This window comes from Saccoglossus kowalevskii, chromosome 1 (genome assembly GCF_978046115.1).
Source record: "Saccoglossus kowalevskii chromosome 1, keSacKowa6.1, whole genome shotgun sequence".
Classification (NCBI taxonomy): domain Eukaryota; kingdom Metazoa; phylum Hemichordata; class Enteropneusta; family Harrimaniidae; genus Saccoglossus; species Saccoglossus kowalevskii.
Window position 1 is genome coordinate 28,434,726 of NC_140641.1, and position 23,073 is coordinate 28,457,798.

At 35.5% G+C, this 23,073-nt stretch overlaps 1 protein-coding gene across 1 annotated transcript; it reads right to left on the reverse strand.

Moving 5' to 3' along the window:
- Window positions 1-7,012: 7,012 nt before the first annotated feature.
- On the reverse strand, window positions 7,013-22,986 carry LOC100377564 (nitric oxide synthase-interacting protein-like). Its single transcript, XM_085500424.1, has 8 exons — window positions 22,827-22,986; window positions 22,306-22,411; window positions 13,660-13,771; window positions 12,844-12,907; window positions 10,527-10,735; window positions 9,918-10,105; window positions 9,526-9,634; window positions 7,013-7,549 (listed from the first exon to the last, which is right to left on the reverse strand). The coding sequence occupies exons 1-8, from the start codon at window positions 22,894-22,896 to the stop codon at window positions 7,475-7,477; spliced, it is 933 nt and encodes a 310-aa protein (XP_085356550.1). The 5' UTR covers window positions 22,897-22,986; the 3' UTR covers window positions 7,013-7,474.
- Window positions 22,987-23,073: the final 87 nt, after the last annotated feature.

A 23,073-nucleotide genomic window follows, 5' to 3' on the forward strand; every position in this document is an offset into this window, starting at 1 on the left:
ATATCATCACGAAATGATCAAATCTGAGAGAGGTCCACATGTGGTACTTACATATGTAATATCTAAGCAATCAGACTTGCGGTTTTTAACAAGAAGTCGACAATATTACTTTTTACCAAAAATGACAAAAATATTCATCAAAATTAGAGAATTAAAGATATCATCACAAAATAAACAAATCTGAGAGAGGTCAGCCCAAGGTACCTACATACCAAGTATCAAAGCATTTGGACTAGCGGTTTTCAAGAAGAAGCCGAAAATAGCATTTTTGACTAAAAATTACAAAAAATATTCGCTATAAATAAGACAATTGAACAGATTCACACGAAATGAACAAATCTGAGAGAGAACCACCCAAGGTACCTCCCTAGAAAGTTTCACAGTTATACAGTTCGTGATATATAGAAGATAATATTTGGTAATCGTAGTCCTAAATAACTATTAAAAATGACAATATTTATCAGTCCGAGCAGCGTTTATTTATTTATATAGAGTTCGTGTTTTTTAAGAAGAAGTTGAAAATGTAAAGTTGACGATGGCGACGGCGACGACGGACACTGACAGACAATCAGTAATACTATAAGCTCCGCTCGTTGACAGCGGAGCTGAAAAAAATGATTAACAATACATGTTAAAAAGTGTACACAAATTACAAAGTTACATTAAAAAATTGGCCGACAATTTTACGCACGACTGAAAATAAAAAATATATCTATAACTATACAACCACTATGGTGGTGCTGCTGTCTTATGGTCAAGGGAGATTATAGTACACAATAGAGAAACTGAGTTCTGCTGGCGGGAAGATTAGCCAAAAGTTCTGTTGGAGGTGTCAAATTTCCCTCTCCACAAAGTGTTTTTTTCCAGAATTGTTCGTTTTGAGTGTTTTTAAACAGATAATAGCCCAGTGTGTATGAACACAATTTATCGTCACCGTGAATGACAGGATAGGTGACCTTGATTCTCTAATGGGCTGTATAAGTCTAATACGCATGCTTGGTGATACACTTTCCGTCTGCATTGACCGGTCACTGACTCAATCACAGACATGCAGTGGATTAGTCGATTTCGTCGAAGGGGTGTTGTAACAGCGCTGACGAATTTCAACAATTATATGAACGAGCTTGATAGGTATCAACAAAATGTGTGAGTGCGTTGTTTTAAATACGAATAAATGTTACTCGTTTCAAATTCACCACGGGCGGTTTTAAGGGTTTGGGTTTATTCAGTACTGCATGATTATGAGTCACACAAAACATGCAAACACACCTACTAACGTGACACTTACGTCAGTGTTGTGGAACGCCAATAATATCGAAGACGAAGAGATGAAGATAGACTTTGACTACATTGCTACAGCGGAGAGACGTGTCTGGTGTATCATAATGAACACATCATTACCTACCTGCCCCTCCCATCATTAATTGACCCAGCCAGGTCCATTGTCTAGTATGGGCATGGAGCTACAGCGAGATTAGATCGAGGACGTGACCTCAACCTGGCCGATTTGAATGAACTCGACCTCGAATGAACTGTACTATAGTTCCCGCCAAGAAAGAAGAATGAAATTAACATATGTCAGTTCAAAAAATCATCGTTCATACAAAATTATCCCCACAGCATGCTGAAAATAATACTCAGCCTTGAACATAGGGATAAGCAATATTTTCACTCACACCGGCAAGTGTTTAATCTTGTAAAAATCTGTACTTTAATATGGCGGCTTACTTAGCCATACTGACCTACCATCCATTCTCGACGAAATCTCACTATCATTTGAATCGCACTCGCTTCCAAATACGAAAGATCATGGGCAACGTACACGAGTATCAGAATCAGTCCATTATATACAAATCGTTCAAATCGTTAGTTATGTACTATTATATAGTACTTGGGTGATTTTACAGAATTAACCCTTACTGAAACTTTGAATGGGTGATTTCCAGCAGCAGTTTATCCCCGGGGGCCAGGGGCGGATCCAGCAAAATGTATTGGAGGGGGGGAGGGTCCAGGCCTATAGGTCGAATACACGGGACCGTGTGATTCGGACGATGCTATGCGTAATCCAGATGTTTGGAGGGGGCCATGGCCCCCTTGGCCCCCCTCTGGATCCGCCACTGCCGGGGGCTCACTTAATGCAAATCACATTATGGGGACGTGCCGCCCCTTGGGTCGTAAATTTTAGCTTTTTGGTCTGAATTGGAGTACAGATTTGCTTAAATTTTGGTTCAATATCTGGTTTGACCGTTAGGATAGGGTCTGTTTTCAAAACAGGGGGCTCAAGAAATAATCAGTAAATAATAAAAAAAATACCCAAAATACTATCAATGTCCACAATGTCTTTGTCAAACAACAACTTTTTGTGAATCAAACAAAATGCTATGTGTTGGAAAGTAAGTACTCTAGTTATGTTTTTATTTCCCTTGGATTGATCTTTCATTCAGATTCAAGTTGATGAGTCCGGCGGGTGATGGGTAGATTCCATCTATAACTAAATAAATTTAAATTTGGTCTCTCATGGGATATACAAAATCACTATTTGGTCTATAAAGGGGTATGGTTTTTGCCCGGTTTTTGGGACGAAAATGGTTTATGATGGGGTCTGGGGTTTTACTTCCCAGCCGCACACCCCTACCAAACTGAAAGGCCAGTGCCTCCACCGGTGAGTTTACCTCGGCGCGTGTTGTTTCAAAGCGAGCTTCCCGCAGGCCGGCGGGAACTCCAACAGACTAGTACTCAAACAGTTACTCCGTTTATAGGGCGATATAGCTTCGTTAATTAAAATTATGTTTAATATATTTTGAATATTTAGTCACTATCGTCTTTAAATCTTGATGTATACGGGTCCAATGATTTAGTGAAATTAATAAGAACCGCAGATGTACAGAAATAGTACCCAGACGAAGCTGTCAGGCTCTCATGATTGTTTCCCAAGCGGAGCTGTTTGGCGACAGTATTTTTATCTTTAGATTATCACTTGCAAATACTTCGAATTGACACAAATCAGACGGTGTTGGTATGTTACAGGTATAATAACCGACGTTTTAAAAATTCATGCAAGTCCCAGTGAGGGTAAGCTAGGGAGGGTAGCTGTAGCTGTCGTATACAAATTTGATCTCTAAATACCGTTCCGTCTATCAACACCGTGACGTCGATCTGTTTTCTTCTGGGGTGTTCTCATATACATTCCATCTTTCCGTCGAACCCTTTTACAGATAACCTACACCGCGAATATTTTCGGTGCAACCGTTTATTGTAGGACATAAACTTAATTATAGTTTTCCTTATTATTCATTGAGAATGTATAAGGGAAAAGAGGGAGTTTTATGTTGCTAGATTCTGGTACTGAACGTCAATGTCCTTTTAATCAGTTCTTGTCCGTGGGAAACTCGCTCTGGACAATGGGATTGCTTTATGTTGAACTTCAAATGATATGTCTTTCCATAGGACCTATTGTGTATGTCGTTAAGCCCTGGGGGTTACAAAGCATTCAAGTTGAAAGAGGCATTGCTATAGGCCACAATCAATCTCAAACATTATAACCTCGTTATGCCCGGTCACTTGAATGTCACAGAATGTATTTCAGTGTCGTTGACACATATACTTATTTGACCTATTTTCATGATACCGATCACATCATGTTTTGCAACTGTGCATGAGTTCATTTGAAACGTGTTGTTATTGACACACAACTTATGGAGCCACAATATTATATTTTAGCATGGAACCTCCCCCTCCTCCTTTCCCACGCTTGGCGACGATGTGTGAAATGCATCGAGGAGTACGGTCATCCTCTTCATGGATTTCACCGATGAATCACTGCCTTTATATCTTTTTTTTTTGCTCTCTCTCCACTAGTCTATAATAAGCAGGATTTGAATTGGACGCGAAGTTACTCGCATACAAGTATTGTCGCTGCTCAGGAAATGTTCGTATTGGCATAGACGTACTAGTACGTACTAGTACTAGTAAGTGTGCAAATATACTAGTACGTACTAGTACGTCTATGGTATTGGTTCCTCTATCGACAACATCAACTCAGCTGTTACTATGTAGGGCGCTCAAAAGACATATCTGTCCCAAGTTGCCTATGTTAATTTAAATTAAGTCCACAAATACACATGCCGAATCTGCAAATATAACCTGATGGGCCCTCTTGGGCCACTCGGCAAATGTGCTAGATGCAAGTGTGCAAATATAGTGACTCGGAAATAACAATGTCTTATACCAAACTGATTTTGCAATGACTTCACTATCACGTGACCATGGAATGCAAATAAAAGTCCATTTATTAATCCTGAAAATGCAAAACTTTATTTGAACATTCACTGTAAGATAATATGTAGGTTATAATTTCAGGGTAATAAAATAGGATCATAACCACGTGCTTAGTTCCCATTTCCAAAATCTACTAACACACAAGCTACCCTACTTTTGGCCGAGTGCCCCCCCCCCCCGGTTGATACACTCATTTACAACATCACATGTTCTTGCAAATCATGCCCCACTATAATTCGTCACATGGAGGGGGGGGGGCAAGCGAAAATCGCAGAGAAGCTATGCGTAATCCAGATGATAAAAAATCAGGGATTGCGTTAACCCCATATTTTGCTTCCCGGACTCCAATTATTGAAGAGGGACCCAGTTTTTCAGGCAAGCTGGGGTCCAATCAATCTGATTAAAATCTGATGTAGTGTACGGGCTTTAATTATTTTGGCTATAAACTTATTTTAATTTTATTACTTTTGTTATTAATGCCTTTTTATTTTATTATTTTACTTTGATTTTGATTTTTTTTAATTCCGCCCTACGTATGTAGGGCGGAATTTTAAAAAAATCACAAAATCAAAATCAAAGTAAAATAATAAAATAAAAAGGCATTAATAACAAAAGTAATAAAACATAAAATTAAAATAAGTTTATAGCCAAAATAATTAAAGCCCGTACACTACATCAGATTTTAATCAGATTGGGGTCCAATCTCTAATAAAGTTATAAAGGGTCAAATTTCAATTTCTTAAAATTTTGTAAGTGGGACTCGTCTTGCCGAGACACTAGCGCAAACCCTGTGATATGAATCGTCATGCGTTTGGGGCGCATGCCCCCCTCTGGATCCGGCACTGGTAAAAGCATACGTCACGAATGCAATGCGTCAGCACCGTGATCCGACCAAGTGTCTGGACTTCGGGACACTTCCACGTGAAAGACTTCCAGGGCTTCATGAATGTCCTACCCGGTAGCGTCATCTGACATACTTTAAATTCAAAATGTTGAAATTCACCAGACATTTGATGAATGGTATGTATGTTTCAGTGGACCTGCTTGTCACTTAGTTAAAAGATAATAAGTAAATTACTGACAATTTATTTCTGTCCAGATTAAGAATTGCATCTTTTGATGTCAGACACTGTACAGAGCACATTCTTTTGTGACTGTTTTCTATCTCTGTTTACTACATCCATCTATCCATCCAAATATCATACAGGGCTCGCCGTTTTTAAACATGTTATCATTTATTTATTTACGTGGAGGAACTGTACGTCAACACAATGCATCATGTAGCTATCACCCTGGGCATAGAAAAGAAAAACAAACCCTCATTGTTGGCTAAAATACTAGTTGTAAATAAATAAAAACTGCTAAACCGATAAATATGGCATATTGTGGACGATATTGGGTAAACGTTATTCCAATTGACGTCACAGTAGACTGTAGCGCCCGCAAGGAAACTGCAAATTGAGTACTTCTTTCCTTTATTCATTTTCCCATTTTTTTAAACGGGCCATTTAAAGCGATAGAGGCGGTCTTACTTATTTAAATCTATTTTTATTTCAATAAAACACTTAATTATTTTAAAAGTGATAAATTCTAGACTTTTGTACCCCTTTAAAAATTCCTTGTCAGAAACATTTAGTTCTTTTGGGAAGCTTGAGGGCGCCCTTTACCATGACGATCGAATGAAAAAACTCCAGTGACACCTACATTATTCTCACATTGTGTATATGGTGCAATAAAATATTTATATTCATTTGAGTGAAATGAATAAGCTGACGATGTACACATAGCATTCAAGTAGCACAATTACAGACTTTCTTTGTACATAAACAAGTGAATATATAATTACTACATTTGTGCAATACAGACAGAGTAATAATTTGTCTACCAAGAGCTAATAAAAATGGCTACAGTACCTTTCTGGATACTTTGGGCTTTTCTTCCAATTAGTTTGTTCAATTTGATTTCTATGAAACATTTATTTTCACTGGGTTTTGATTTCATGGACCTGGCAGGGAAACTACAAGTTCTATTTCACATAATTTAGCAGATTTTACTTATCAGTGAAAATAGCGAAAATCCAGTGAAAAGTGAATGTGTTCACGTAAACAACCACACATGGTTTAGGTTTAAGTCCACATACTGTGCAAAGCATAGCTCTCACACACTTAACAAGAGCGGAGGACATTTACTTAGCAGCAGCTCGCACAAACCCTACCATACATCAGCTGTAGTAAAAAAGGCAAGGACATGCAAACTGATGTGCACTTATTTCAACCAAACACAACTTATTAATGACCCAAAACATTATGTATCAGTAAAAATCTCACATATCTAATTGGCTTTAATTCAGTTAAAATCTTGAGTACTGTAAAATACTTTATTTTCGCTTGGAATTAATTTTTGCTATAGGAAAGATTCAGTGAAAATAAAATCCAGAGAATATACTTTTTTTCCTATACGGTATTTTACATTCAACTCAAAAATCAGTGAAAATAGAATCCATACAAAACACCCAAAATGTCTTTTCAGGGAAAATTAATTCCAGCTAAAATAAAGTATTTTACAGTATGAGGAATTAAAGGCAGGCATTCACTTTTTTTTTTGTTATAGCAGAGATCTATTGTGGTGTTAGAAAACGCAGCTATGAACAAATGTAAATATTGGCCACTCTTACAACGCTGTGCTTCCGGGGCTAAAACGTACGTCAAATCTGCTGTAAGAACTACCATGCATGTTGATTAACTAAGACATTTATTTACTTATTCACCTCTCATAACAAAAATGTTAATGTACATGTATAATATCAAGAAAATCTATGGGGAAAAAAACAAGCTATTTGTTCACGACACAAAAGGCATCACAATAATTAAACTAATCAATGAACTGAAGTACAGATCTATTCGCATTGCCATAACTATTCTCAAATTCATTTGTCTTTTTTTCTTTCTTTAATTTACCAATACTGCAAGAGGTTTGTGTGGGTTATTGGCAAACATTACAAATCATACTCTAGAGGGCGCTTTGATGATAAAATGACCCTTCAGATAAGCTGATTTGACACGAATGTAGATAGTGTCCAGAAAGCGCTTGAGTATTTCAAACATCTTGTTATGCTTTATCCTTTGTCAAAGTTTATGGTACACATGATTTATTATAGTAGACAGATGTTGTTGAGCTTGGATTCATTCATGTTGTGTTATGATGCCATCATGACAGGACGGTATTTCTTGGCATACAAGTCAACACCAGTTTCAGCATATCCTGTACCACCCTGGAAAATAAAGATAAAACAAGTCATTGACATGACACAGTTTCCATCATGCATTAGCAAATGAGTCGGCCATTTTTTATATCAGAACTTACATGTCAATATGTGTGACATGATAGAAGTATTTTAAAGATAGACAGTATTGAATTTGATAAAACTTTGTTTGAATATGCAATGTCATCATTTGAAGCTTGGCAGCAAGCAGAGCCCTTGCTGTTGTCCAGCTACTTATAGCAACCCTTATAAAAGCTTATATTTTGAACCAACACAAAATTTAGCATATTTATAAACAAAGGGATATATTCATGAATATTAAGGGGAAAATGAGAAAAAAATTGTTATTTACCATGAATTACAAGACAAAACCTAAAATTTTGAAAAGCTTGACACACAAAACAGCCTTTTGATGTTTTTTTCCTTTTATTCAATACACACAAGTGACACATCAATTATGTATTGTTGCATTTTGTAATTATAAATCAAAGAAATTGACGACTATTTACTGATTTGTCACCTTGGATTGTACAAACATACCATAAACAACTCATGTCGAATAGAAATAAAACAAAATGTTAGAAAAGAACACATCTTAAAAGCAGAACAAAACTAATAAATTTCATAAACTGCGATAATGTTTTTTGGAAAAAAACGTGTACCAAAAATGATTCACGGCGGAGATCACATTTCCCAACATGCCTTGTAGATTATACATTTTACCCTATTTTGTGGTGAAACAATTATTTCTAATTATTTTATTTCACTACTAAACGATCATGAACATAATACAGATATTGATATGCTATATAATTAAAATATTTCAGGGTTTGTTTCCTGACTGCTGGCTTGGAGTAATTACTAGTAGTAGACAATGTAGCCAATCGTTAAGTACAATGTATTATGAAAACTCAATTAATTCTTGTTGGTAAAAATATTTGTTTTTTCTAGAGCATGAATTAATAGTATAGAAATGAAAATAACTTTTTCTTGTGTGCAAATATTTTTGGATTGACTCAATAAATACGATTCATTTTTCTGAATAAAAACAGATAAGAACATTTGCCATGAATTTATCTGGCATTGATAGGTTTAGCAAGAAGTTCATGCATACGGTGTCGCAATAGAGCTTCTGGCGAGCACAGACTACTGTACAGCATACTGCACACAAAAATTGGGGTCAAGAGCTGTCCAATCAAAGATGTAAATGCAAACATCAGGTCATTCATGGCATCAATATATGGAGGCAACAAACTCATGATTAACCTTTCAACAACAGCCAGTCATACTTTGTTTCTGCATTTACAGAGGAAATGGTAGAATCTATATGCAATGCTTTAAAGCATTAATTTTCTCAGCACATGCCTGCAAATATGTCTATGTCGCAAGTAAAAAGATTGAAGTTCTTGTCTTACGATACGATGTGTTGTGATCCCTGGATGTTATCACCAGAGAAATACATGGCAATACAATGTTGAAAGTAATTTAAAAGACAATGCATAAAAAGTCAGAGTGCAAATTAATAGGTACAAATTTAAATCCGTTCTGGCACATCGAAAATTAAAAGGATACATTTAATAAATAGTGTTTGGATATTAACTGGGTTTGCAAATTTAATACAGACCTTGATTTTTTTTGGTATGTACCAATATGAACAAAATATGTGAAGATTCAGGTGGCAGAAATGTTTGATTTTGATGTATTTTCAACTTTAAAATGGCCATCATTCAGTCATCTTGAATTGGATGTGTGAAGTTTGAACATGATCAGTCTAATCTTCACACGCACAATAGACATAAGTGAATCTATAAATCTGTGTTTTAGACTTCATCCAAACAGGAACAAATAAATTTATCTTCTGTGAATCTACTAGTAGCTATTTTTACTGCATGCGTTCATACATATACCATGTGATTTACACAGCTTCAAAAAGATCATCCAAGTCATCACTTTCATTATAATACATTATTTATCAATTTACTCACCCTTTGTAGTTGAATAATGTCACTGTCTGTAATTTTGGTTTCTGTCAGAGGATCTACCATATCTTTCTTGATTAATTTGTTGATGCATTCCATTGTGATCACTTTACGACTGAAAGAAAAGAGAAAATAATAATTTCAAACTAAAGCCTGAGGGTCGATCTGTGTAGGGTACTACATAAGCACTTGTCAGACTTGTCTCTAACGTTGCTTGTAGTGACAATACAAATATTGGCATTAGTATTCTTATCTTAAAAGAACCCAAGTCGTTGTGCCGCATCGTTTTTGATACGGGTCCCATGCGATGTATACAATGTGTGTGTGTAAAATACATTATTTGATTACACAAAATTCAAATGCATACTGCAAAATGTCTGTGTTAAAAAGAGGCTTACCTAGTTTTCAATATTGCACATGGTGTGGAATTAGACAGTACATCATGAGTTACAGCACACATGTATCTGGCGTCTTTGGTCACAAGGCTTCGTTTGTCATCTTTATCTTTTATGAGGACAAACTCAATATCAATCAAATCTTTGACTTTCAATGGTTTTCCACTCATTGGACAGAGCACTTGTTTAGACTGCAAATAAATACGTTCCAAACTTAAAGGCATATCAAACAAAGCTGATCTAACTATTTATGATCACATGCACTACAGTACAATGAACCATCAAAGTATTATGATTGGTTAGATTATTTATGGATGTTTTGACAACAATGTGTAACTTAGTGAATATGCACCCCCACCATGATATGCCGTGCCCCATTGTCATAAGGGACCCACCATGCAGTGTATACAAAAATAAAATACATTTATGTGTTAACATAAAATTGCATGCTGTATAACAGCTGTAGCAGTTTAACCGTAGAATATGAATATTGTTGATTTAAAAGCTGAATATCTGCTAAAAGTAAACAAAGTGAGTATTTGTCCACTCACTATTTACTAACATAATAAGACTACTTGAAAAATGTTAAGAAAATCCATGGGTTTTACTCACTGGTTTTTTAACTAGTGTGGGTTTAGCATCTGGTGTCAATGAAGGAATCCAAAAACTAGGCAAGTCTTTGGTGGTGGTGTTGTTACTGCTGTCATCACTGTCTTTACTGCATCCTGGCATTGGTTCAGACTCTGTTTGAGTCAATTTTTGTTTCTTAGCTGGTGGACCATTAGTGAAAGGGTTGATTGGCTTGGTAGTGATACTGTTCTCTTCAAAGAAAAACAAATTCAAGGTTAAGTAGACAATAATTGCAGAGCACTGATTGAGTTACTAGAAAATATTCAAAATCAATAAAATCGATTAATAAATAAGTTATTAAATATTAAAGTCGAAACTCAATATTATTACAAGTTACCAAAACTTTACAAAAATACAGAAGTAGCATTCATGCTACATTATGTACAAGAAGTACATATTCTACTTCATATGTTTGCATATCATTCACACATGGGACGAAACAGTAGTTAGCACCCACTAAGGGATGTCCAAACTTGTATACAAAAATCTTCAGTCATTTTAACTATGATTACTAGTACAGTAACTTGGAAGGTATACATGCAAGTTCTACATGTACAGTTATAAAATAATACCAAAGCAAATTTAGAAAGTGCATACTGCAGAATAACAGGAAGTAGTAAAGAGTCTTGTTGTTAGTCCGTGCTACGGATCTGGAAGAGGACTCAAAAACAGGCCAAATCTAATCCAGACTTGGCATTTCTTAACTCGTGCTAAGCGTTCACAAAATTGTTCTTAGCTCAGGGTTAAGGAGCTGTGCGTGAACACTACTAGAGACTACTCAAACAAATATCAATAAACTAAATATATATTGCATAAACATCTATCTTAAATAAGCAAACAAGCATGTTTAACCGCAGAGGTACAGTGTTCTCCCCAGAATTTTTTCTTAGAGTCGCGGCTAATTTGCATAAAAATTAGCATATAATTAGCATAAATTAACATATTGTTTGTCGTATTGGGAAATAAAACAAAACCAGTTTTTTTCCTTTTTTTCTATTTATTTTATGTACAATCTGTATACAATTATTGCACTGCATGTTTAGTATTGCAAATGTCCCGCAGAAATACTGAGTTTTCTGTTTCTTTGCTTGGCCCAGCAAACAGCAACTTTATAAAACCCTGTTCAGTCCCGGTAAATTAAACATTGGGTTGATTATTCTCATTGCTTGTCTTCCGTTTCTGTTGTTTTCCGGTTAAGTACAACAACTGTTACGAGTCACGATACTTATGCTACTGTTCGAACAATAATAGTTTTTCTGGCTGAAATTATCCATCTTTATGTATTTTTTTTAATCATCGATGTTGTCTGTTCAACACAATTGTGAACAATTTGAGACAACGGAGGTCTGAATTACGAATTGTCGCCATTGTTATACCACGTAAAATTGAGGCTTTTCTTCCAAGAAATAACACAAGTGTCACTCCAATTTCCACACGTTTCTTGATTAGAATTCCCGATTTCTTGATAAATATATTATTTTCAATTATGCTTCACTTAATTCATTCGAATCTGAGCACAATATGCGATTCGAGTGGGAAGTTCACGCTCGCTGGATTTTACGTGGGTGACGCCATCTTGGATTCACAATCACGAGGTCAAAATTGTTTACATCTTAAATATATATTTTTTTTCACATTTTGATCTCAAAAAACAAATATAATATCAAAAATACTGACAAAAATCAAAACTTAGAATAATTTCTAAAAATAATAATGAAAATACGTTTCGTACACACCGGAAACATGTGGCTTTTGACCCCAAGTGTGACTATATCATTTGCATATGAATATACGTTTGGCAAAGAGCGCTTGACACTGGGGCTTACGGCTTTGTCTTTATAGAACTGCTTTGTTTTTTTAAAACAATATCCAACCAATGAGAAACAACAGGATTATCCCGGGAAATTGGCGTTAATACAATGCATTTGTAGATTTAACTAGTTAGCCAGGAAACTTTACAGTCTGTGAGAGACTGAAGAAATCAGATCACGGGATAAATAATGGCATCGCGGAGGAAACACATAGTGTCGGGGGCAAATCCGATCGCGTCGCGGCCCGTGACGCTGTTTTGGCCTGGCGAGAACACTGGAGGTAATTTAGCTCCATAGTTTAATCAAGTACAAACACAAGTGATGGAATTCAGCATGGTTATGACAACAGTTATTGCACAATAGAGAAGCATTTCATTCATCCAACTAAATCCACCTTTAAAAGAGTTATCATGGATTTCAAAAAATGCACATGTATACTAATAGAAGTGGGGAAAATGATGTAGTAAGTAAATTGACAGAAGTCTTACCAGTTTCAGCAAATCTTTTCAGTGAGGTTTGTGTTTTCTGATTGTTCTTCTTAACTTCTTCCTCCTGACAAAATTGATTGATACATGTATAATGTTTTAAAAAAATTGACAGTATCACTACCAGTATATACAAAGGCAAGCTTACTTACACACTGCAATAAATTTGATGCAGTCAGCACATTCTTAAGACAGTGGATATATTCTAGTCAGTGTATTTACCAAGTTTCATAAACAACGGAATGGCAGAAAAGCCTGATTTTGATAAATTTTTAAGTACAAAGATAGTCACTATTTGGCCATCTTGAATTTGATAGAGAAAATAATGTGTGGCTTGATATACGTGTGAAATTTGTGTACTAAGGTGTACGCTAGTCGCTGCGCTACAGTTGAAATAAAGAATACTCAGCCAAATCAGACTGCTCCTTCTATCTATTGCAGGGTATGTATAAATTATATTTCAATTTCATTTTTTTGCCAGTCTAGCACTGCTTCCAAATTTTGATCAGTAAAAATCAGTAAAAGAGAAGAATGATTTTTTGTTATGCTTACATGAATTAAGGGTAACGTATTTCTAAGGTCAAATTAAGTAATCTATAAATATTCAGTATACAACAAATGCTATTTTTGTTTATTTACACTTCTTTTGGAGATGCGCTTCTAATAAAGCAAATATGAAATATACAATTCCATGGGAAGTTGATGCATTGGTTACAAAGGCACATCATGGCATTCCAGACAAAAGTCCAAAGAAAATAGACAGAATTACAATAAAATGTCGATGAATCATGATGGTAAGATGAGAATTAATAGTATTACTTCTAATTGTTTTTTCTGTTTTTCATATTCCTTCATTTTTCTGGCTATTTCTTTCTTCTGATGTAGGATATACTCAAGAATAGCTTCTTTATCATATAGCCATCCATCAGGCCTACAAAGTAATACATACATGCAAAAAAAACAGTAAAAATACAAATTTTAAGATTGACACAGGGCAGTGAAATACGACCAAGAAGTTTCTAGTTGATGCAGGGATAGTGCACTAAATAACCATAGATTGTAATGCCATTCTTATGGAAATATGTAATGCTTTCTTTTGAAAAAATTAAATATTTGAGCCAGTGCCTAGCACAAAAATACATTTATTCAGGCATAATCACCTTATGTTATTATTATTATTTTATTTCCATTTCTCTGAAGAAATATACCCCACTAACCTGGGGGAACAGATTACAATGCGAAAGTTACAGGCGTGACTTTTTTTTCACCTCAATAAATTAAAGTATTATATATATATACACATACACACACATACACACACATATACAGTCAAAACTCGTTAATACGAACTCGGTTACAACGAAATACCGGTTACAACGAACGAACACCGAAGTCCCGTTTGAAAATCCATTATCCCTATGGTAATTGACAACGCTTAGAACGAACTCGTTTATTACGAAAACCCGCTTAGTACGAAAGGATTTTCTCTGAAAAACAATGGTCTGTAACACCTCTAGCAAACATTTCATTCGCTCAAACAGCTGCGAAATCCTAAAACGAACCGCCAAATACACGGTGTTACGCTTCCGCTGTTGGCAGTGGGCTTGAGCTGTGCAGCGTAAAATAAAAACAATGTAGCCATTCACTGGGCGTGAAAATCTTTTGTGTACGTGACTTCCAGTGTCTAGTCACTTTCGACGCCCTTGCTGCTCGAGTTTTTAATTTTAAGATTCACAATAAAAAAGTGTGAAGCATGGACGCTGTAAATTTTAGATAAATTACGGCGACTACGAGTGAGATGCCAGTTTCCGTCCCGACTTCAAAATGTCAACTCGTGTCAAACGGCGTGCCTTGTCGTTGGACTGTAAAGTCCAAATGATCAAAGCGATTGAGTCGGGCATTCGTCACGGCGATGTCTGTCGAAAATTTGATGTTAAACCCAGTACACTGTCAACGATTTTAAAGAAAAAAACTGATGTTTTGAAGATGTTCGAACACAACAAAATTGAGCCGTGCCGGAAGCGAATGCGGTTTTCAGCAGTCGACGACGTTGAGCAGGCATTGCTGAAATGGTTTACCAGTGCCCGTTCTATGAATGTCCCAATCAGCGGTCCTATCCTCCAGGCAAAGGCCGAAGATTTAGGACAGAGAATGAAGCATTCCGAATTCAACATTTGTATTTTCCATTTTAATATTATTTTAATAAACATGACGACGTTTATTTCAATACTATTTGTGTGTTTTTAATGCTTGGTCTAGTGTTTAAAATGGCGCCATAGTTTTGTTTACCCTGACTTATGGTAATTAGTTTGTTTCTGTAAAGCGCCCTCTAGTGGTGATCGGTTATTACGAACACCGGTTATAACGAATATATTCACCTGGGGCCTTGATATTCGCACTAACGAGGTTTGACTGTACAACTCATCTATTGGAGAACTCACACTAACAAATTACATGTATATCTAATCTGAAAAGCTGTGTATACAAATCTTGCAATACTTTGGATGATTTCATGGTTATCCTGAAAAAAAATATAAGTAAGTTTACGGATAGGCGAAAGGAACTTGAATTGTGGTTCAATGCGGTTAATTCGATCAAAGAATTTCAAACAATTTGAAATGACAATGGTATCATTGAGTAATACAATCTTTATTGTCACAGGCAATCATTGATTACGTTTCATCACCATTACAAATACAAAAAAAATCATGATAGTTCATCAGTTCTTCTTCAATCGATGTTATATCTGCCAATTTTTCATTATCTGCCAATTTTGACCATGTGCCCGCCATTATTCTATTACGTCATTTAAGTGAACCGCCCTATGGTGCGTAAATTGACATTTTTGAATGGTCGGGCGATTGACCTCGTGTCACATTTTCATTATACCGGATTCGGTAAAAAACACAAAGTTAAGCAGTCATGTACCTTCTATAAATCTAACCTTGCACACATAATCTTGTACTGATGTGTTTTTTGTCCAAAAAAGACTGTCCCTTTCATTTAAACCCCAGTTAACTCTTCGTTAAAAGATTTTTCGAACAAATGACAAGTAACTATATTGATTTGCGTCAAGCTGGGTGGCCCGAATTTAAATATCAGTGCATGAACTCTGGATGCCATTGCCCAGTGCCGCACGTAATTCAAACGCATGGTTATTAGAGTTCAGTCGAAATGTACATGAATAATGCGATCGAAGTCCGCTGCCCAGAGTTTATTATATTATAGTAAAATTTTATTTGACGTATGGTATGTTTATGTTTGCATAATTATTATGAATGCAACGCATTATCAAGTCGGTGATATTGAAATATTCACAGACCCAATACCCCGGGTCAGTGCCCTAACAATAGTTGAAAAAAAACTAATTATCATGAAAGCAATACATAACGAAGTACAGAGCCGGTACAATATTGTAAACAAATTTGCGTGATTAGAAAAGCAGTGCACTAAGTAAACGACGTTCAAGTTGATATATTCAAGCCAGTACAGAGTTGCATACAAGTTGCGTAATTACAGTACCTTCAGATATAATAACAATTTTACTAGTTTGACGCGCGAGGCACGAAAAAAAAGGGTTGCTAAGGTAACGCGCCAGTTCAGCGCGCGACTTGGGGTCAAAATTCGGTCAACACACACTTGATGTCAGCCTCGCCGTGCAACAAGTTTCGCAAAAAAGTACTTGAAGTTCAATTGCGTCCCAAAATGATGTCGCTGATCACTTAGTTGTCGCAGCGTGTGTTGTGTCATGTCCATGATGCACCCCGTTTCGACTTTGGCTTGCTTTTCCTTCTTAGTGATACGACCTCTCACCAATGTATTAAAACACTTTGAATTTATACTTTGCATGATTATATTTGGTCAACGCGAAACATTATTTTTTTCTAAACATTTTCTGAGACCATTTTTATCAATGCAGGGTTATTTTTCCCGACAAGATGGGCTTCGTAATATCTGTCATAACATCGCCCGGGCGATGCCTAGAAAAATAAAAACATAGTTGAACTCTGGTGACCTTGCCCTTTGTTATATAATATAATTCCCTTTAACATAGTTTGTTTCAATATAAATATACATTGTCATAATTAATTTTGAATACAAAAAAGTTTTGGGGTTGAACTAACAGTGGGGAATCAGTCTACCGAATGTCCTTTAAAGATGTAAATATCTTACAAAAACATTGGTGCCTTATTTGTTTAATTATTTTAAGGGACATAATTTCCAGCTTTATTCAAAGTAATTCAGATATTTTAGTATAAAAACATGCCTCATTGCAAAAAAAAAGTACTGCATTTAGACGTGAATAGATTCATAAAACGTGCAAGATAACAGAAAATCTTAGCTGGCTTTTGTCCAAGTATTTTGTACAGGTGTCTGTCAAAAATTAATGATTCACTGAAACAAATATGAACTGCCTCATTGTGTGACTACTGTATTATATGAAAAGTAAAAAAAAAAAACACCCTTTATGAATAGCTATCATGTTGCAAGCTCTGCTTTAAATAGTTAGTTGGTGTCCAGTGGAGGAAGAAGTCAACAGTACTGTTGCCTCCTGAGAACCTACATCTTCAAACACTGCAATCTTTGTTTGAAGTGAGTTTTTAAACTAGTATTATAAAAACTATCATTCTGTTCTAATAGCTGAAACATATTCCTGTGAGTTTTCATTTGTCAAATGAACTGTTTGTCAAATACAGAATACATATATTTTAGAACAATTTTCTTTTTAAAATGTGGATGAAATGTTTTGCTTTTTATGTATTTTTTATGTATTGTTTTTGATTTGATAACTTTGAACTAAACAGATTTTCTATTAGCTTCAGATCTTGATCAAAGTTTAGCACCCAGTTCATAGGAGTGCCTATATTGATTTTCTGACATCTTGTTTTCTGTAAAGATTTATTGGTAGGTTTGCAAATGTGTATCAGACTGTGCAATCTCTCCATGAGTTGGTTTTGAAACCCAGTAAGGGATTCTGAGATACATTACCAAGGATATTATTACAAGATAAATCATTTGCTTCATTGAACACATACAACAATGCATATTTCCACTGAGATCAGTGACCTTTGATGTGTATCACCAGTGATCAGTCAAGTAGAAACAGTCGAAATATTTTATCAGTTTTTCTCAATTTTTGCATGATATTTTCATACAGGACATCTGTTGTTCAAATTCAGGGAAGACTTTATACTGATGAACAAGGTGACCAAGTTTGATGAAGTTTGGAATAGAATTAGTAAAGTTATCATGCACACAATAACAATTATTAACGACAACGACGACGACGACAACGCCGGACAAAATCTTTCCCTTAATATACCTTTCCCTTCCATCTTTGATGGTACGGGCAAGGTAAACAAGCAGCCTATCGGCTGAGATAGCTCCGCTGTTAGCAATGCACATTTCAATTAAAGAACTGAAGACATCATTAGAAAATGAACAATATGAATAGTATCAAAGCAATCGGACTTACAGTTTTTAACAAGAAGTCGAAAATATCACTTTTTACCAAAAATTACAAAAATATTCACCAAAATAAATTAATTAGAGAATTGAAGATATCATCACAAAACGAACAAATCTGAGAGAGGTCCACATGTAGTACCTATATATGTAATATCAAAGCAATCGGACTTACAGTTTTCAACAAGAAGTCGAAAATATCACTTTTTACCAAAAATGACAAAAATATTCACCAAAATTAGAGAATTGAAGATATCATCACAAACTGAACAAATCTGAGAGAGGTCCACATGTAGTACCTATATATGTAATATCAAAGCAATTGAACTTGCGGTTTTTAACAAGAAGTCAAAAATATCACTTTTTACCAAAAATGACAAAAATATTCACCAAAATTAGAGAATTGAAGATATCATCACGAAATAAACAAATCTGAGAGAGGTCCACATGTAGTACCTATATATGTAGTATCAAAGCAATTGGACTTGCGGTTTTTAACAAGAAGTCGAAAATATCACTTTTCACCAAAAAATGACAAAAATATTCACCAAAATTAGAGAATTAAAGATATCATTACAAAATGAACAAATCTGAGAGAGGTCCACATGTAGTACCTATATATGTAATATCAAAGCATTTGCACTTGCGGTTTTTAACAAGAAGTCGAAAATATCAGTTTTTACCAAAAATGACAAAAATATTCACCAAAATTAGAGAATTAAAGATATCATTACAAAATGAACAAATCTGAGAGAGGTCCACATGTAGTACCTATATATGTAATATCAAAGCAATTGCACTTGCGGTTTTTAACAAGAAGTCGAAAATATCAGTTTTTACCAAAAATGACAAAAATATTCACCAAAATTAGAGAATTAAAGATATCATTACAAAATGAACAAAACTGAGAGAGGTCCACATGTAGTACCTATATATGTAATATCAAAGCAATTGCACTTGCGGTTTTTAACAAGAAGTCGAAAATATCAGTTTTTACCAAAAATGACAAAAATATTCACCAAAATTAAAGAATTAAAGATATCATTACAAAATTAACAAATCTGAGAGAGGTCCACATGTAGTACCTATAAATGTAATATCAAAGCAATTGCACTTGCGGTTTTTAACAAGAAGTTGAAAATATCAGTTTTTACCAAAAATGACAAAAATATTCACCAAAATTAGAGAATTGAAGATATCAACATGAAATGAACAAACCTAAGAGAGGTCTACCCAAGGTACATATACACCAAGTATCAAAGCATTTAGGCTTGTAGTTTTCAAGAAGAAGTCGAAAAAGTAAAACATTGACACGGACGACGGACAATCACTCATATGATAAGCTCCGCTCGACAAAGTCGACAGCGGAGCTAAAAAAGGCAGTGCAGCCAGACGGCTACTTTGTAGCCACGTGTTCATTGTTTGTTTGTGTACAGAGTGACCTTTGCCATTTCACTGTTTCATTTCAAGTGGAACATGGTGCGTGGTCCTTGACGCAGTGCGTGTTCTCTGCCCGACAATACGCCATGAATGTCGCTAGCCACGAGTCTCAGAGGCACTAAAAAACGTCCTGTAATCGTGTTCATTGGAAAACAAAACAGATTACTAATAAATTTATGAAAACAGCTCCTTTTTGAATCGATCAAAAAGTACTCTTTTAATTCGCGCATCAAAAACCAATAATTTCCGTTTTGATGCTATTAATTCGTGCACTTGAAAAAATAATTATTTTTACTACCGCGAATTAATCGAGTTTTTACGGTATGTAGTGTCCACTTCACCTCAGATTCTTTTTTTCAAAAAACTGTCCTTGTCTATGACAAAACAACTAGGTTTTAACCAGAATCGCTAACAACTTAAACCTGGCGCAATACAAAATGTTTTCGAAAAAAAATAGATTCCGGACTAGCCCATGATCACTGAGGCGGATTTCAGAAGGAAGAGAGACGTCGAGTAAGTGTTTCAAATGATTTGATTTTTTTCGCGATCCTGATTATCGTTTTATAGAAACCACTCGTGTTATGTAAAAGCATGGAGCTCCATGGTAAAAGGTAGCAGTAATTTTGAGAATGACACGAAAACGAAGCGTCAGACAAACAGGAAATTACGCAGCCCTCAGGCTGTTTTCATTTTTGCAGGCTGTCTGAATTGTTCGGTGATTGGTGTTGAATGTCGAATTCACACCTTTGTTGCCTTTACTTGCAGCTTGATCTGCATAATATTTCATGGAATAAGAATCCGGGCTTGGGCTGTCAATGTATTTTTTTAATATGATGTCATAATTATGAAAATCACGCTAAATCCACTCTGAATTTGGCTGTATGTGAGTCGCTCTCAATTATTTGGTTTTCCAATTAAACGCCGCCATTCACGCACTTGTCCCCGTCATGATCCGACTCGTTCACCCATTACAACAAAATTATTTCCATGCAGCAGTCATTTATTTAGTAACTGTGTTTTGTCGTTTTTTTTTTAATTATTTCTCTATTTTATTAATCACTATAATTTAATGTTTAGAAAGTCAAAATATGTTCCCTTATAATTTTGAATGTGTTTTTTACTCAGCAAACGATGAAATAAAACAGTGTAGTGACGTGACGATTCAGGCATCAAATTTGATTTTGTCCAATGCCGGAGTCCAGCGACAGTGTACAAACCTGCGCCGGTGACGGCGACGACCACAGTGACTAGCTACACCAGACCGGACATATTTCGCATCTGATTCAACCCCATGCAACAAACTTTATACTAATAACTATGGTTCATTATGGTCCATTCTTCCTCGACGAACAAGTACATAAGTGGCAATTTAGTCAAAGACAAGAAAACAGCACAAGAAATTTGCCTTAATTACATGTATCGGCAATGCAAGCTATCCAGCAACTTCCCCTTCACAGGCCGAGGGGGAATTACTGTATCATTATCGGCTGTTGCAAGCTAAACCTCCTAAATTGAGGGTCAGAATTCAGAAAGTGCAAACTGTGTAAAATAGCTTACCAGTTGTTAAATATTAAACAGTGATATCTCAAGAATTTGTTTTGGGTACAGAAGAGATAGCTTAGAAAACAAGAATAAAATCACAAGCCTATCAATCTAAGGTCTATGATGAACGGGACAGGCATATTACAGAGTTGTGTAGTTATTTAAATAAAATACCAAGACAGCTGACTATTACATTAATAATTGTGCCAGTGGTTTATACATATCATAAAGTGAAAATTATTTGCTAATAATGCTTATATTGATGGAGGTGGTGGATTGACGAACATTTCAACGACTGAGGGCAGTATTGCATTAGCTAACTAAATACGTAACAGATGTAGAATTCCGTGTTAAAATAGTTTTCAGGTGTGATCCTGATAGAAGTAAACACCGAAACAATAATGGAATACAAAACTGAGTACGAAGAAAGCCTATGTCGATACAGCACTCAAATTTATCCGTGATTGGATTATTCACTAGTGTGATGGTGCTGTTTCGGGTTCTATGTTGAACCCTTCATCAGTCGGAACAGTACTTGAATGAATGCATTTAGCCTGAGCTATGATTTTATTTACAGAAAGAAGGCATAGGTAGACTCCCCAAATAATGATGCATTCACCTCTTTATGTGTTATGCAAATTATGTTGTCTTTAGAAAACCTGATTTGGGAGGTTTAGCTTGCAACAGCCGTTATGCAAATGAGAAGCTAATGAGGAGCCTCGTTTTAAAATACACAAAATTAAAGTTACCGTAGACTGAGTTTAAAACGCATTTTTTCACTTAAAAAAAATAATTATGCTTAGAAACATAAAAATTAATAATATTTATGTATCATTGGATAATTTTAGGTAAGAAAATAGCAGCCATTTTACAGGCACATTAACTCAGTCGTTATCCTTCATCATGCTCAAACCAAATCATTAACAGCTACTAGTACCACGAGCATACTAATAACATAATATCACAGAGCAAGATGCTTTCATTTTTTTGCTGATTTAAATAATCATAATAACTTACGTGAGGACCGCATTAGCACATGGCTGCAAAGTTAAACAGCAACAATCAAAGTTTCTCCCAGAGTCTTTACCTAATCTACCAGCTTGGGAGCCATATCCTGATGCAGCTAAAACAAGGAAATACAAAATGGTCAGGTTGTACATCGGTATATCTCTAGTATGAATCGAAACAGTAAGAAGAAATTTAGAGAGGTAGGAAAAAGGGGAAAACGAAGGAATTAGCATTAGTATTGGGGAAAGGAAGCTGTATTTGGGAATAGTTCAGCGGAGTCTGTGAATCGTCTGTTTTCATCCTCACTACACTAAGAGACAGAAGTGAAAATAGGAAAAATTATTAATAAATTGTACTGATCGAATTACTTTGATTTTCAGTCATCAATTACACATATTTAAGCTTAGCTCCATGATGTAATATGACTGTGCCCTGTGGGTTTCAGTCTTCAAGTTAAAGTGACTGCCGTTTTCCCCCAAAAAATCGAGTTTTCGGCCCAGTGAAAAAGACAATACAGACAAATTTGATACCTGTGTCTTTCTTCCGTTCATGATATGAGTATACTGTACCGGCAGTACAATTTCTCTGATGTCTCGTCATTTCAAGAACAAATCTAGTAATAATTTATAAACAACGCACAGATTGACGAGAACGACCTGTGCATACCGGAAGTTGCAATTTGGCGCTTAGAACTTTGGGTAAGGTCATTCCGGTCTCGCGAATTCTCGAAGAACTTTTAGTCAATAAGTCGTAGCTTTTGTTCTTTATTAATGATAT